The sequence below is a fragment of the Frankliniella occidentalis genome, unplaced genomic scaffold (assembly GCF_000697945.3).
Source record: "Frankliniella occidentalis isolate FOCC.00 unplaced genomic scaffold, Focc_3.1 Scaffold303, whole genome shotgun sequence".
In the NCBI taxonomy this organism is placed as follows: Eukaryota; Metazoa; Arthropoda; class Insecta; order Thysanoptera; family Thripidae; genus Frankliniella; species Frankliniella occidentalis.
This window is the reverse complement of record NW_026267428.1, coordinates 422,797-436,790: the sequence shown is the minus strand read 5'-3', so window position 1 is coordinate 436,790 and position 13,994 is coordinate 422,797. Positions and strand designations below refer to the sequence as shown.

The window sequence follows — 13,994 nt, the reverse complement described above, 5'->3', positions numbered from 1 at the left end:
CCCCCCCCGCCTAGGACAGCTGCTGGGAATTCCCCGCCGCTGCCGGCCGGTCGAACAGAACATCGCGAATTCAGTCCGGGTGGACGGACGAGAGAAGAATGCAGCGCGGGCCGGGCACGAACACGACAGGACATTCAGGACCACTTCCAGAAGAGAGAGAAAAAAGAAGCCGCATCATCAGTCCAACGCGGCGGAATGGGGGGAAATATATTCCAGAGACATGCAATTTATCAAAATCATTCGAGTAAAGATTCCTAGGAAATGTGTGACGACTGGAAATAACGCATGGAAACGGACGCGCCGTGGAATTGGCGGGTGCGGTCAGGAAAAAAACAACCCGCGGGCTTGCAAAAAGTGATAGTTTTGTATGACACATCGCGGTCTGCAATTACCGCTCCGCACAAGAAGCCGAATAACAACGCACGAAAACCAGGGACGGGCGCGAGAAAAACAGACCCAACAACCAAACACACTACTTGTTCAAAGTCAAATTATGAAAAATTAAAGGGTGCCGGTGGGGCTCTGCGTGGCGCCGCCTGGAAAACCCCAGCCCATCAACGAGGCTCGGAGAGTAGAGCGCCCCAAACCGGAACACCACCTGCTATAACTTTCCAACATCTCCATTCTGGGGCAAAGTCCACGTCCCTCAGAGACACTGGGCGCACAAAATAAAAATGAAATGGCTTGGGATCATATTTTGCCAAGCACAACAATAAGTCGTCTATCGTGGGTTGGCCGCATGGGAGCTCGCAAGTCCAGGGTCGCGTTTGAATTTTGGTTCCGGGGAGCGCGTTCGCGGGGCATCGGCACCCGACAAGGGGAAGGGGAAGTGGGGGGGTCACCCGCCCAACACAGCAGCCGGGGAGACGCCCACTGAACAGTCCCATCCCGTCCGTGACGCCTCAATGGGCCAAAGCCACACCGGAAGACTTTGACTACACCTACTCGATGCAAACAAACGGACAGTTTAGGAAAAAGTAAAGGAGAGAAAAAAGTAGAAACCCAAGGTGGCCACTGCCGTTGCCTGAGTGATTTGTCCAGAGTAAGTTAACTTACCGTATCGAAGAATTCCGTGAACTTGGAAATGTAGTACCACCACGAAGCATGAACCATCTGCAATGTTGGTTAAACGGTCATTAAGTCTGGGTACATGGTATAGGCGAAGGAAGTTTCCTCGGAAACAAATGTACAAGATAAGTTTCGAGGAAACGACCGCGCCTTACATAGTTGTAAATTCAAAAGAAAAAGCGATAGGAGAAAAGTTGTCAACAAAAATTCTGCATTGCTGTGTAAATTATGTAAAATATATGTAATTTAACAAAACTGAAAAATATTGAACAGACTGGAGAAATGATTTAATGTCTGAAAAACGCCGTTCCACTGGACACTGTACAGAATGGTAATCAAATTAACATACAAACTGCAAGATTTGGAAGTAACTTTCGAGCCTGGTATGGTAATAGACATCCTCTCTCTTTTTTTGAGCAGGAAACATTAACAGCAGGTGTTGCTTCCAATAAGTTCCAGCAATTTTGTTGTTAAATTGACCCTTTCCAGCGTTTATGGTCGGCATCAAATCAGGCATATGAGTAAATGTTTCTAAAGATATTGGCATTCGATTTTCTATCGTCGGGTGTCCGTGGTATGGTTGTGGACGTAGGTGCCTCCACCAGCCCAACAAGATTCGTTGTGCGAATATACAGAGCTCAGCTCGCATCGCCAACCACCACGGATACAATCTGGCATTCAAATCGATAGCTTAGACAAAATGCAGCTGGCTACCACCGCATGCAAACTATAAATGAACGGTATTTACAAACGGTGTGCTGTATGAGAACATTGTAAAACAAAAATCGTCACGGGCATTCCCTCGATAAAGGTACACCCGCAACATCTTTCGTTTTACACAGACAAGCACTATCAGACTCACCCTGGTTGCAGATGGACTGTCGGAATAATCTACCGGCTGACATCGGATATTATATTCGCCCGTAAACCAACCCGAAATGCCTATCTGGAAAACATTCCATTGATAATGAGCGAGGTGCCGTGCAAATGAAATATACAGGCGAAACCATATAGAGACGGCATTCTCAAAGGGCGGGCATGTTAAGGCAACACCTTGCCAACATCCTTTTTCTTGCAAACGTCGCATGCTAGAGTACAATTCGAAAACTGACATGTATACAACCGGACACCGTCATACATACATGACGTGCACCAATACATATTTACACACCGACTTGACGGACAAGAATATGCTCCAACATGCCCATAAGACTGCTATCTCTGCAAGCTATATTTACAGGGCGGGCAAATGCTGCCCATCTGCGAGCCAAGCTAGACCCGACTGCCTTTCAACATAGCGTCAGCAGCATGGCAGCAGCAAACTAGCATGAACGCTACACGCTATTGCAAAGAAAGAATATGATTTTTGGCAAACTTGAACGCTCTGAATCAGCAAATCTTGATGATCCTACAAAAGAAAAAAAAGCAAGTACAAGAGAGCCGTTCTAAAACGACCAGAGAGTAACTACAGCAACTGCAAATGCAAAGAAAATAGCAAGGGTTTCTTGAACAATAGCTTCTATTCATTAAATAGCGTGTGCATTAATATTTCTGAACATTTTACTCTGAACAAAAGTGCGAGACATTCACACACCTCAAAATGCGCACCAAAAGAAACACACAAAAAACGTTTCAGTGTCATACACAAGCGTCTGACATCCATGTAATATACAGAAAGGAGTATGTGAGGGATCATCCAGAAATTTCATCCGCTTTTCTCAAATTCTTTCGGCAAATCACGGAAGCCTGGCGCCTGCGACACTCAGGGTAGGCCACCCCGCAGTACACGCATGCGCTGCAGGCCAGATGTTGCCTACCCATCAGGGGCTACGAGAGCTTACGCACTTTCTGGATGATCCCTAAGGCATGATTGGCAGGCTCTTTGCTGTGTATGACGTTTGGTAATGCGCTGAAAGTATTCAAATGTCACAGACTTCGATTAACTTCTAGAGTACAATAAACATAAATTCAGTGCAAAGGCAAATATAAATCAAACTATTCCACAAGCCAGCCATGGGTTAAGTCAATCTACTCTGGAGTTCAAGAAATCGGACGTATATCGTCAGTTATATTTTATCATTTTAGTTTTAAAATATTATACGTTTAAAAAACCAAAAGCTGCTACACGTACTGATACTGTGCTTTATTTTTATTTAACTAAAATTCAGGCTCGAGAATCGAGCGAGGGGTCTAACAATAAAGTAATATATAATGCATCAAAAACGCGAACTCACCATACGCCTAGCTTCACAATATAATAATGAATTTTAGTAGCAACGCAATTTCTTATGCGTTAACAAATTGAAGAATCGGATGCAATTGGAAAGCGTTCATGCGCGGAAGATATTTCACGTCACCTGGTGAAAATTTCATTGGATTGTTACTGATTTGCGAAATTGCTGTGAGTGGTATGACAGATTATTTACATTGGCGCATGAGCGTCGGGGGGAATTTCCTGTCATTTCCTCCCCTCCGCCAAATCTCGCACACACCCACCCACCAATAAGCTCAAAAACACGAAGAATCACCGGGCCACATGCAAAGCAGGACACAACACAAAAACACACACGTTCAGGCATCAGTGGGGGCGCGGCAGGTAGGGCGTGTGAGCAGGTCGCAGTCGGGTTTATGTTGCTATTTTAAAACGTTCAGTGCGGCGTGGCCATGCCACTCCCCAAGCTCAAGTGTGTGAATGTTGAACACTTGTAGGGTAGGTGTGTGAACAGCATTGGTACAAATAGAGGCACAAGTGTGTGAATTTCAAAGGGAAATTCATACCCTTACTCCTTCCAGTGTACACATGGGCATTCACACACTTGCGTTTCCGGGATGCATTTGCGGCCACGACTCGACACGCAAACGTCTCAATAACGGCGAAATGAAAGACAAAATAAAAAAGCAACACAAACGCGAGCCTATTTTGTCTTTCATTTAGCGGATAAACCGAACTTACTCTTGCAGCACAACGCAGTACCGCATGGAAAGATGCAAAGAAATGTCCACGGAGTTCGAGAAAAGTTGTGTCAATAGTCCGTCAATCATGGAGTCTTTACCGAGAGCGTGTCGGCGTGTCAAACGACATTCTCTGAGTAATTCAGATTCGTTTAATTACCCTTGTAGCAGTCGGAGAGTCTGTGTAGTCAACTGGCTGGCATCTCAAGGAGTACTCGCCCCACCAACCTCCCATCAGGCACTGCAGCAAGGATCAGAACATGGAGCACCTTCTACTGGCGATAGGACCGTCAAAGCTGCCACTCTAAAAAGCCACTTTTCTTCGTGAAAAGTGAGAGGTTGTCACACCAGAAATGAAACACGTGCAATATGCGACAAATTCTCGAAAAGGATTAGTAAAATTTAGATATAACATAGCTGGTTAACAAAAATAAGGGCGCAACAATATTACACAAGTAATATGTTATCACAAATAGGACAAAGTTTTAAAGTGAGGATCCTAGGCGCCACTCTTTAAAAGTGGATTGCAACTGCAAGGATTCTCTTTGTGGTTATCACCTTTTACAAACATGCATACAAATTAGTTACTGGAAAAAAGAGGAATCTTCTAGATAGTTTAGTTGAAAACATTTTTAAAACCAGTCTTTTGTAGCAGAAAGCCCCTCTCATTTATTCTCACATAAAAAGCGAGTTGGGGATCCAAACCCTCGGTACCCATTCTTAACTAAACACCGCGAGTAATACAAAATCCCAGAAACGTGTAAGGAAGTCACCAAATTCAACGGCTAGAATAGCACCCTCTCTACGACAAACAGTGCACTAAAACAATCGGCCAATTTGGTGCATAACCGAAAAGCTAAAGCACCAACGGAAATATTAGACAAGTGCCCCACTGGAAAAGTGGGGTTCTTCGTGGATTAGGAGCTTCCCAGCTGGTGGAGGCTGAAAGAAATTCAACAGTCAATTGGAAAACCATTTCCTGAAAAGGCAAGGTAATACAGATTCCAGAAAAAGCAAATAAACTTGGAAACAATCGCCATCAAGCTGTAAAAGAAATTATTAGGAATCCTTGGTGACCTAAATAAAATACGTTCCCGGATAAACCAAGCTGGTGCTCGTCAGTTAAGCAAACACGGGTAGGTCAGGCAAAGAAGGGGATAAATACCTCGTAAAACAGCCAACAGCTGAATAAAACTTGGAACAGATTATAGACTATCAGTGTGTTGCGCAGGCTGAAAGGTTTTCTGTTCTCCATTATCCGGGGGCCGAGGACTTTGACGATGTAGACGTAAGTGAGGCAGATGGCAGCTGTGTAGAACGGGCTGCCCATAAGGAACCAGTTGGTGGACCTCTTGTCTGCAGACAGAGACACAGAGCTGCACCAGAGCCACCCGAGAACCCAAAACAGGAAAGCGAATGACGGACACGATTTCTTACCTGCATACCTGTCAAACACTTCGTGGAAGCCATTCCACGCGTTGACTAGAAGCGCCATATTTTATTTGTTTAGGAAACCTGCAATGGGAAATAAAGTAATCGATTAGCTTTCAACGCATGTGGGGGGGCTTTGCAACGAGAAAGGCTAAATACTAAATATAGCGAAAAACTCCAGTAATGCAATTCTAACTGTTGCTTCTCATGCGCCAGACTTCGCACACGGGCTAGACAGCTGCAGGAATGTTTGCGCAAGTCAAGCACCGCGATATTTGCCCGCGAGGCGGAGCGCCAGCTGCAGCGGTCGCTGCACCGGACAGCGGCTGCGGGTGCCCAGTGCAGCAGCTGCAGCTGCCGCCGCGCCCTGGGAGACACAGGGGGTGGCCTGTGCGTCGGCCGCAGCCAACAGCCGGGCTGAATGCCGGTGCTGCGGTCACCGAACGACCCATGTGCGCGACACGGCAGCAGCGCGATGACCACACTCTAGCAATTCGATATTTTCAGCGTCATAATGTCGTTGCTCGCGTAGCAAAACAATCAAAACCATGGGAGAACTGAGTCGAGCCGAGCACACTGTTAACGCCATGGTCGCCTAGCATGCCAAAATGTTGGCGGTCCTTTTTGACTGCCAAATTTTTGCCGTCTTTTAGAGGCTACCAAATGTTGGGCTCTTTGAATGCCAAATTTTGGCCTTCTTTTGAAAGAAGGCCAAAATCTGACATTCATGGAGGCCAAAAATTGGCAGCTTCCTATAGAAAGCCAGTCAAAAAGGACTGCCAACATTTTGGCATGCTAGGCGACCACGGCGTTAACAGTGCAGAAAACTGACAGGAATGACACGGGGCTGTCCAGCGCGGTCCGAGCCCCCGCCCGCCCTGGGCTTCCCTTGACGCGTGCGCATGCAGCCGCGTGCACAGCGACCTTGTCCAGTTGGCCAATGCAGGTGGGGCCGCGCGGGGCCCGGGCCCGGGCCGGGCCAGCTCTTGGCCAATCCCTTTTGTCTCATCGCTTCCAGCGGCTGCACCCCCCCGCACAGCGGCACACAGGAGCCAAACGGGGCGACACGACGGCTATTCGCTGGCAATGCGCCGGCCCGACTGTCACCCAAGGTCGGCCCGGGCTCACTCACACTAACGCACACGCACGCACGCACACACACACACACACACACACTTGATTATACCAATCATTTTTTCCAGAATTTAGGTAATTTCTCCCCTCCCCCCTCCCCATTCCACCTCCTCGGGCGGTCGTGATATAGACGAGCGATAAATCAGGGTTGGGTCCGGTTGAGTCACACACATGTGTCCAGTTCTGTTCGCCTTCTTTTTCCTTTGCGTCACACACTTGAACGGCCGCGGGTATAGGCCGGGCCGGGCAGCAAATATAGTCCTGAGCGGTGCGGTGCGAGCCACGCGTTTAGCAGCCCGACACGCTGACAGTGGCGGCGACGGAGTCAGCATGCGTCGTCAGGCGACACACGGGGGGCAGATGAAACAAGAGAGCAGCGCGGCAGTGCGCGGCCAGAGCGCCCGCGACAGTCCCCTAGGCGGCGAACAATCCTCCCCCTGGCGTGCGTCCGGGACCTCCCCCGGCGGACAGGACGGCACGTCCAGGGCAGGGGGTGCGGTTCGCCCTGCTGGCCGCGAAGCGGAGGGACGAGGAGCGAGACAGTCTCTGATGAGGGGGCCGAGCGCGATGCTCCCACACGACGAACGCACACACAAACCAGCACCAACACACACACACCTGCAGCGAGGATCGCGAACTACCACCACACAAGGGCCGTGGTGGGCTATCAAGCTCGTCCGGCTCGTTCAGCTTCCTCTCTCTTTTCCCGCACCGCTCGCGGGCGTGTCGAAGCAGAGACTGATGGGCGTACGCCACACGGAGCGCGCGCCGCCGCCGCCGGTCAGTGGCGGGCCGGGCCCCGGCGGTGGGCCCTCCCCCCACCAGCGACCGCGCGGCCCGATCCGGTTCTGCCCCGCGCTTTGGCACTTTGGATGAGCGAGCGGTCAAGCCGGACGGCAGCGCCGCCGCCGCCGCACACGTGAACGCACGTGAGAGCGACCCCTCCTCCCCCCGCAGGGCCCTGCCCGCCCTGCCCTCCTCCTGCCTCCTAGCCCGCCCCTGCCCGCCCCAAAGTCTAATCATGAAATCGGAGACGATGACCACTATGTCCACATACATCGAGATCGAGCGTCACTCCGTCACCGCGCCGGCCAGCAACGATAGAGTGGCAGGACGATCAGCGACGCGGCGGGGTCATCTTCATCGGAGCCTCGTCGTCGGGATTAACGACCTGCGGCTCGCTTCTCGCTAACGACGCAAGGTACCCCCTGGCCGGCGGTGGCGTCGCGAGCGACACAAACGAAACGCTTCGTGCGGCTCTCACGGCCTCGGTGACAAGTGTTGGCACATACTGCACATGAATATACGGTGCCATTATTTAGACATTCGGGCGCGCTTCCGTTGTTGACCAACGCGACCCCCGCGAGGAAACCTGCCGACGCCCGCCGCAGCGGTCAGTCGGGCGCCTCGCGGCCAGAGAGCCTCGCATATCGCCTTGGGAGCCCCGCCGGCCGTGTCCGGAAGAAAACAAGAGTCCACCGCCTCCGTGACTCTCGCACACACACACGGGCGTCGACGGATTTTTCCAAACGCGATTTTATTCTCGGCAGGGATCGTCATCCAATCGCCTGCAAGTAAACAGGGCGCTTGCTGGCGTCTTCCGGAGAAACCCACAAGGAGGCAAATGATACTAAAAACTTTTCCGACGATCTGGCAGCAAAGTGCGTGGCAAAATCACACGACCATCAGGGAGGCGTGACAACAGAGTATGGTTGTAAAAATAAAGCGGCGTGTGCCGTCCTGTCAGAAGAATCTTTCCGCGCATGTCGTTAAGCACATGAAGATGTCTAGTAGTTAGCGATAATTGCGTTATGCGTTTTTGCGAACCATCAGTTTTAGAACCGGAAACGACAGGGCGTACAGTACGGAGATAATCTCTTTCTCGTGCTGAAATCGACTGCGTCGGTTTGTGGTCGAACGCCGAGAAAAGCCCAAACAGAGTGAAAAATTTACCTTTGTTGCGTCGATACCAGATAGCGAGAATAAAGCCCCTTCCGAAAATTACCCTTTGACTACGGATCCACGCATGCAACAACGTTCGACGAGGATACGGTGTCTCATAGCGCCTAGCAAGTAGGCAACCCAAAGCACTGGAAAAACAAATGTCACAGGCGCCACATGTGGTCATGCACTCTTAGGAGAGAACGTTTCATGGTGCTCTCTCCTCAATGTAAAAGGATCACAGGCATCACAGGTAGAGTGCACCAGGAAACGTTTTCTCTGGCATCAAGAAAACGTGACACATGCCACGTTAGTTGTCACGTTAGTTTTTTTCAGTGCGTGAATGCGGTACAGTATAAGCAAAAAGTACGGGGTCTAAGGGAGCGTGGGGTCCCATGAGCCTGGGGGTCCCATGAGCCTGGCCCGATATCTCAGCATTAGTAAATCAGAGTAACTGATCAAAACTGCTGTTAAGTTGTCGGTCTGGTGGTTGTTCGAAACCGATCCTGGGCTTACCACTATGAGTGATTCAACAGGCGTGAGTGGCGGTCAAACTTTTTAATGGCGATTTTCAGGCAAAAGTAACTTTTGACTTTTCACTTTGACCTTTTGTTTCATACTTTAAACGTCCACTTTCAGTCACTGTAATGGTATCAATCTGTTCCGTGGTCTTTCGACGATATTATAGAACTATACTTCCGGGCGAAGTCTCCTCTTATTCACTTAATTTTAACATTTATTCCGAAAAGTGTACCCTGGGGTCCCATGGGCTTAGTGGTCCTTAGGGTCCCGTATGCCCCATCGTATGCCTCAAAAAAATTTGTTTTTTTCTTTTTCCTTCATATATTGTGTGCTTGTTTAGTGAAATGCCTCTTAACAGCATTACCATAATCAAATTTCGATTCCGAAGAATTTTTCACTTTGATCTTGCTGTACGGTTACTACAAACATAAATAATATTTTCTACTGCTGTTTCTCTTGCGACAAAGCTATTATACCAGATCAGGTGCATAAATAGAGACTATATTTATCATTCCCTTTGATTCGAATGTGAATAGCTCTACTTTTTTGCCTAATATTGGCAAAGGCTTACGTTTCCCCAGGGCAGGCTCATGGGACCCCAGGCCTGGGGTCCCATGAGCTTTTGCAGAGCTTTGCTAAAATCTCTTATATTTTAATATTAAGGGTGCTACGAACTCGATATGAGTATTTTTAGAAAGAACAAAGACCAATCTAACATCTTACGTCGAGAAATAGACAATATCGTTCAAAATAGGCAGTCAGGGTCAATTTGAAAAAATGTTCGCCATGGGACCCCAGGCTCCCTTACGCAACACCTTTCCTTACAATCACAAGGCTTTCGCACAAATGTAAAACATCACCAAAAAAAAAACGCATCACACGCATCGTTTACCGAATGACCGCCCATAACGACTTTTACGATGCGCAAGGTTGTTGCGGGTAGAAGCCGATCGACTCTATACTCTATGTGAGTGCACCGCCAGCGCCAGCGCCACCACGACCACCCTTGGCGGAGCCGCGCGTAGAGCGCCGCACCGCGCACGGCGACGCAGCACGTGACGCCCATGTCAAATTGGCCATAGCCTGGGCCTAGTGGCTGATGGGGCCCGCGGGTGGCCTCAGCCCGCCTGCTCAGCCTCAGCCGCAGCCTCAGCCACCACGACGACGACGGCCGCGACGTTTCCTCGTATCAAAAGAGAAGGGTTCCCACACGGTGTGTGTGTGTGTGTGTGTGTGCGCGGCGGACGCGGGGCGCGACGCGGCCAAAGCCAAAGATTGCCACAAAACGAGGTAATGAGCCAAGTCGGCGGCCGGCTCCATACACATTCATCGCCGGGGCGCCGGGGGTGTCCCAACCGCGCGCCGCGCCGCGCCGTCGTCCTCCTGACATTCGCCAGCGCGGTTGAGCCTGAGGAGCTCGCGCGCGGGGCGCCAACCGGTCACGGCGCTCAGCCACGCTCAGCCACGCTCAGCCACGCTCAGCACGGCGGTGCAGCGTGTCAGCGCGTGGCAGGGCAAGGGGACAGTAAACAAACCAGGATTATCCAATCGAGAGGGGAGAGGAAAAAAGAAGAAGGCGAAAGGCTAATCGCTGATTTGCGATCTATGGGTGACGGAGTAAAAGCAGCCCACTACTACTGTGACACGAAAGAAGAAAAAAAACAATTGGCTAAAATAGCTGATTCATTCAATCGCTAGTTTGGCCTTCACTCAGAATATATTTAGCTCTTCCAGCTAATTGATTCTAGTAAAGAGACCTAAATTTTTTTTAGTGAAAACAGTTGTCCATAAATAGGGGACTAACTAATATATCTTAGCTCTCTCTCAGCTAATGATTCTTAAGCGAGAGCGAGATATTCTGAGGAAAGGCCAAATTAGCGAATGCGTTAGCTATTACGCTATTACAGCTAATGTGATGCTTTTTTCGTGCATACAGTCAAAAGGGAAAGATCAAGACGCGATAAACACGAAGAATTTTATAAACCATTATCGAAGGTGACCCTCGCCTCACTCGGTCACTCGCCCGCAGCGAGTGCGAGGACGACCCGACGACCCTCCTCGCACCGTCCGAAATATTTAAAAGAAGGAAGGGGGAAGCCCCCGAAACCCCACAAACCACTACCGCGCAGCGCGGGGAACCAGAAAGGTTCATCGCTCCAGGAGCAAAGTATCGCGGCCCTCGAACTGCCGGCCGCCACCGCCGTCACAGTCCATAACCGGGGGCCCCCGCGCTCCCACGGCCAGGATCAGCCCGCAGCGCGCAGAAAAAAATACTCACGGGTTGTTGCGTGCAAACCGCGTGCCGGACCCCTTCGCCTGGAACAGAGACGCAAACGATCAATGGAATGACAGACGGAATGGGTCCCGCGCGATCATCGTAAAGAGACGCCAATGCGAAAAACGTCGTCGTCGTCCTCTATCCTTGCAGTAGCCGCAAAGACGCAGACGCAAAATGGCAAGACGGGCGAGTGACAAGGCGGACGATGCCTGAGGCCGCCAAGGATACGCGAAACACCCAGTCTAGGCGCGAACAGTACATGATCTCCAGAGTCGTGTACAACTGTACATGCCACATCCGTCCAGCTCAGTCAATAAATAATGCACAAGAAAAAAAACCACAGAAAAAAACAAACAAAAACGCGGCAATAGTCGCAGAAAGACAAAGCAGCAAAGCGCTTGATACGAGCAATAAAAGCTCTCCGACTTTTTTACACTCTTGGCAAACGGCTCCGGGTGCGGGGCGCGCGCGGTGGATCCCATGTCGCGCGCGTCCCCCCGTCAGGAGGCCAGGCCATACATGGCAAACTGCGGCCAGCCTCACGAAAACGCCTCAAAACAGAGAGGGAACCAGACGACAAACCGCCGCCACCGCGACGACCCGCGCCCTGCCCTGCCCCCGGACGTGAGCGGCGTGCTGCATATGGAATGGCGTGCGACCAAACAAAAAAAAAAGGAGGAAATGACACACGAGCGGAAAAATATAAACATTTCCCACCGCAGACCATTTTCCATGGCAAGACGTCGTTTGCGGCTCGTTTCGGATCCGATTGAGGCGAGACAAGATCAAGGTGCGAGACCAGACAGACACGCTAAAGCTGACCGGGGCAGTGGCGAGCAGCGGAGAGAAGCGGAGAGCAGCGGAGAGCAGCGGCGAGCAGCTAGCTGAAGCTGCTGAAACGGCCAGGCGGAAGCGCTTGGCCGTGCCTTTTTCGATCTCCCGACACCGAGGATACAGAGACACCGGACAGCGGCGACAAATGGCAGATTTTCGTTTCGGAAGTTATTTATTACGTTCGCTTGGACCACCCGTCTCGGCGGGGGGAGGAGGACACGGTCGTTTTGCTCCTCTCTTCTATTTTTGCGATCAGCCAGTCTGAAGACCATCCTCGTTATGCATAGCGCGGGTCGGGGTCGGGTCGGGCGGGTCGGGACGGAGCGGGCCGCCCGATCCCAATGGGAAAACAGGAACACTGATGGGCATAGGCGGTTCTGGAAAGGCCTCCGAACCGAAACCACCACTGGAAAGTTTTTGGTTTTTCCACCGATGAGTCGTACACGGCCCACCGGCGTTAATGATTCGAAACGTGAAAAAAAAGAAGCCATATTGTAGCTGAAACAAAGTGATGCGCGAACACACGAGAAAAAAAGACTTTATTCTGGTGATCAACTCTATTTGATAGGCTAAAGTCGGTAGAAGATGTCGAGAATCCGATGCTCCAGCCAGGAGTTATGGTTGTCGTCCCCACCGGGCAAGCTTGCACGACGAGAACTATAAGCTGGAGTTTGTTCCGAACGTGTGCGAATGTCGCGTCGCACACTTGTATGTGTGTGAACGTCATTCGTATAAAAGTACAAGGGTGTGAATTTCAAAGGAAAATTCACGGCTTTTCTCCCTCGAGTTTGCGAATGGGCATTCACGCACCTACAAGTGTGCGACATTCATACCGATTCACACACACTTGGGTTTAGGATGTATAGTGTCCCCCTAAAGCTTCCACGCACCGAGACTTGAGGCGGGAGGCTGCGGGTCCTGAGCATGCCATAGGTCAAGGTTAGGACCGTGGTGGCGGGCGGAGTCACGGCCAGGGACGCAAGGTGCGGGTCCGGCCGGCTGGGCCCACCACCGCCCCTCTTCCTTAAAACGAAGCGACGGTAAAGTCGATGTAAATCCACGACGTCGCCCTACTAATCATGGCCCAACGGGTAATTAGAAGTCAGTAGCTAGCTTTTCGCCGAAACCGCAAAGGCCCGCACGGATGAATTAAGTTTCCACCTTTTATGGCCGATGAACTCGTTCGTTGAGACTGGTGTGATCGCGCTTTAGCTTAGCCGCGGGAACACGCGCCGTCCTTTCACATAGGGTCAGGTCGGGTAATAAATGCACAAAAACAAATCTTTCTCGTTTAGAGCTATACTATGGTGCATGTGAAGTTGTCCCATGTTCAGAAAGGTGAAGAAACAGTCAAAGCACAATTTGGAAGTGTAATTTCGCCAAAGAAGTCTATACTTTAGCGACAATAAGGGAAAAACACTGTGCATTTTTTACCCTCCACGTGGCTAATAAATGCACAGCGGCGGGTAAAAGTTGCACAGTCCTTTTTAGTGCACTTTTAACCCTCCAAAGAGTAAAATATGTACACGAGGCGATGACTGCTATGATTTTGGGCTTCTCTGATTTACTCCGACTTTCTCCGATTTTAGTAAAAATCGGTAAGAGTTGGTCAAAATCGGTAAAAATCCGTAAAATTCAGCAAAAATCGGTAAAAATCCTTAAAAATCGGTAAGAGTCCGTTAAAATTGGTAAGAATCCGTAATTATTGATAAAAATGGAGTCCCATGAAAATCGGTATGTGCATGTGCGCACAAGACGTACCTACTCATTGTCCAAGGTCCTGTCTACGATTTCAATTTTTTCTTATTTTCCTTTATTTTTTCTTGATTTTTTC

At 50.2% G+C, this 13,994-nt stretch overlaps 1 protein-coding gene across 6 annotated transcripts in view; it reads right to left on the bottom strand.

Annotated features, from left to right (window-relative positions):
* LOC113208425 (elongation of very long chain fatty acids protein AAEL008004) overlaps positions 1-13,994 on the bottom strand; it is a 52,323-nt gene that overhangs the window by 2,968 nt on the left and 35,361 nt on the right. For 3 of the 6 annotated variants that reach the window (XM_026425395.2, XM_052273795.1, XM_026425394.2), the window contains 5 exons: positions 11,327-11,364; positions 5,458-5,535; positions 5,186-5,376; positions 1,931-2,014; positions 1,057-1,113 (listed from right to left, as the gene is read on the bottom strand). In XM_026425395.2, the coding sequence (XP_026281180.1) occupies positions 1,057-1,113; positions 1,931-2,014; positions 5,186-5,376; positions 5,458-5,515 (390 nt within the window). In that variant the 5' untranslated portion in view covers positions 5,516-5,535; positions 11,327-11,364. Of the gene's footprint in view, positions 1-1,056; positions 1,114-1,930; positions 2,015-4,180; positions 4,262-5,185; positions 5,377-5,457; positions 5,536-7,203; positions 7,361-11,326; positions 11,365-13,994 lie in introns of those variants that run through there. The other 3 variants (XM_026425397.2, XM_026425396.2, XM_052273796.1) reach the window with 3 other exon arrangements.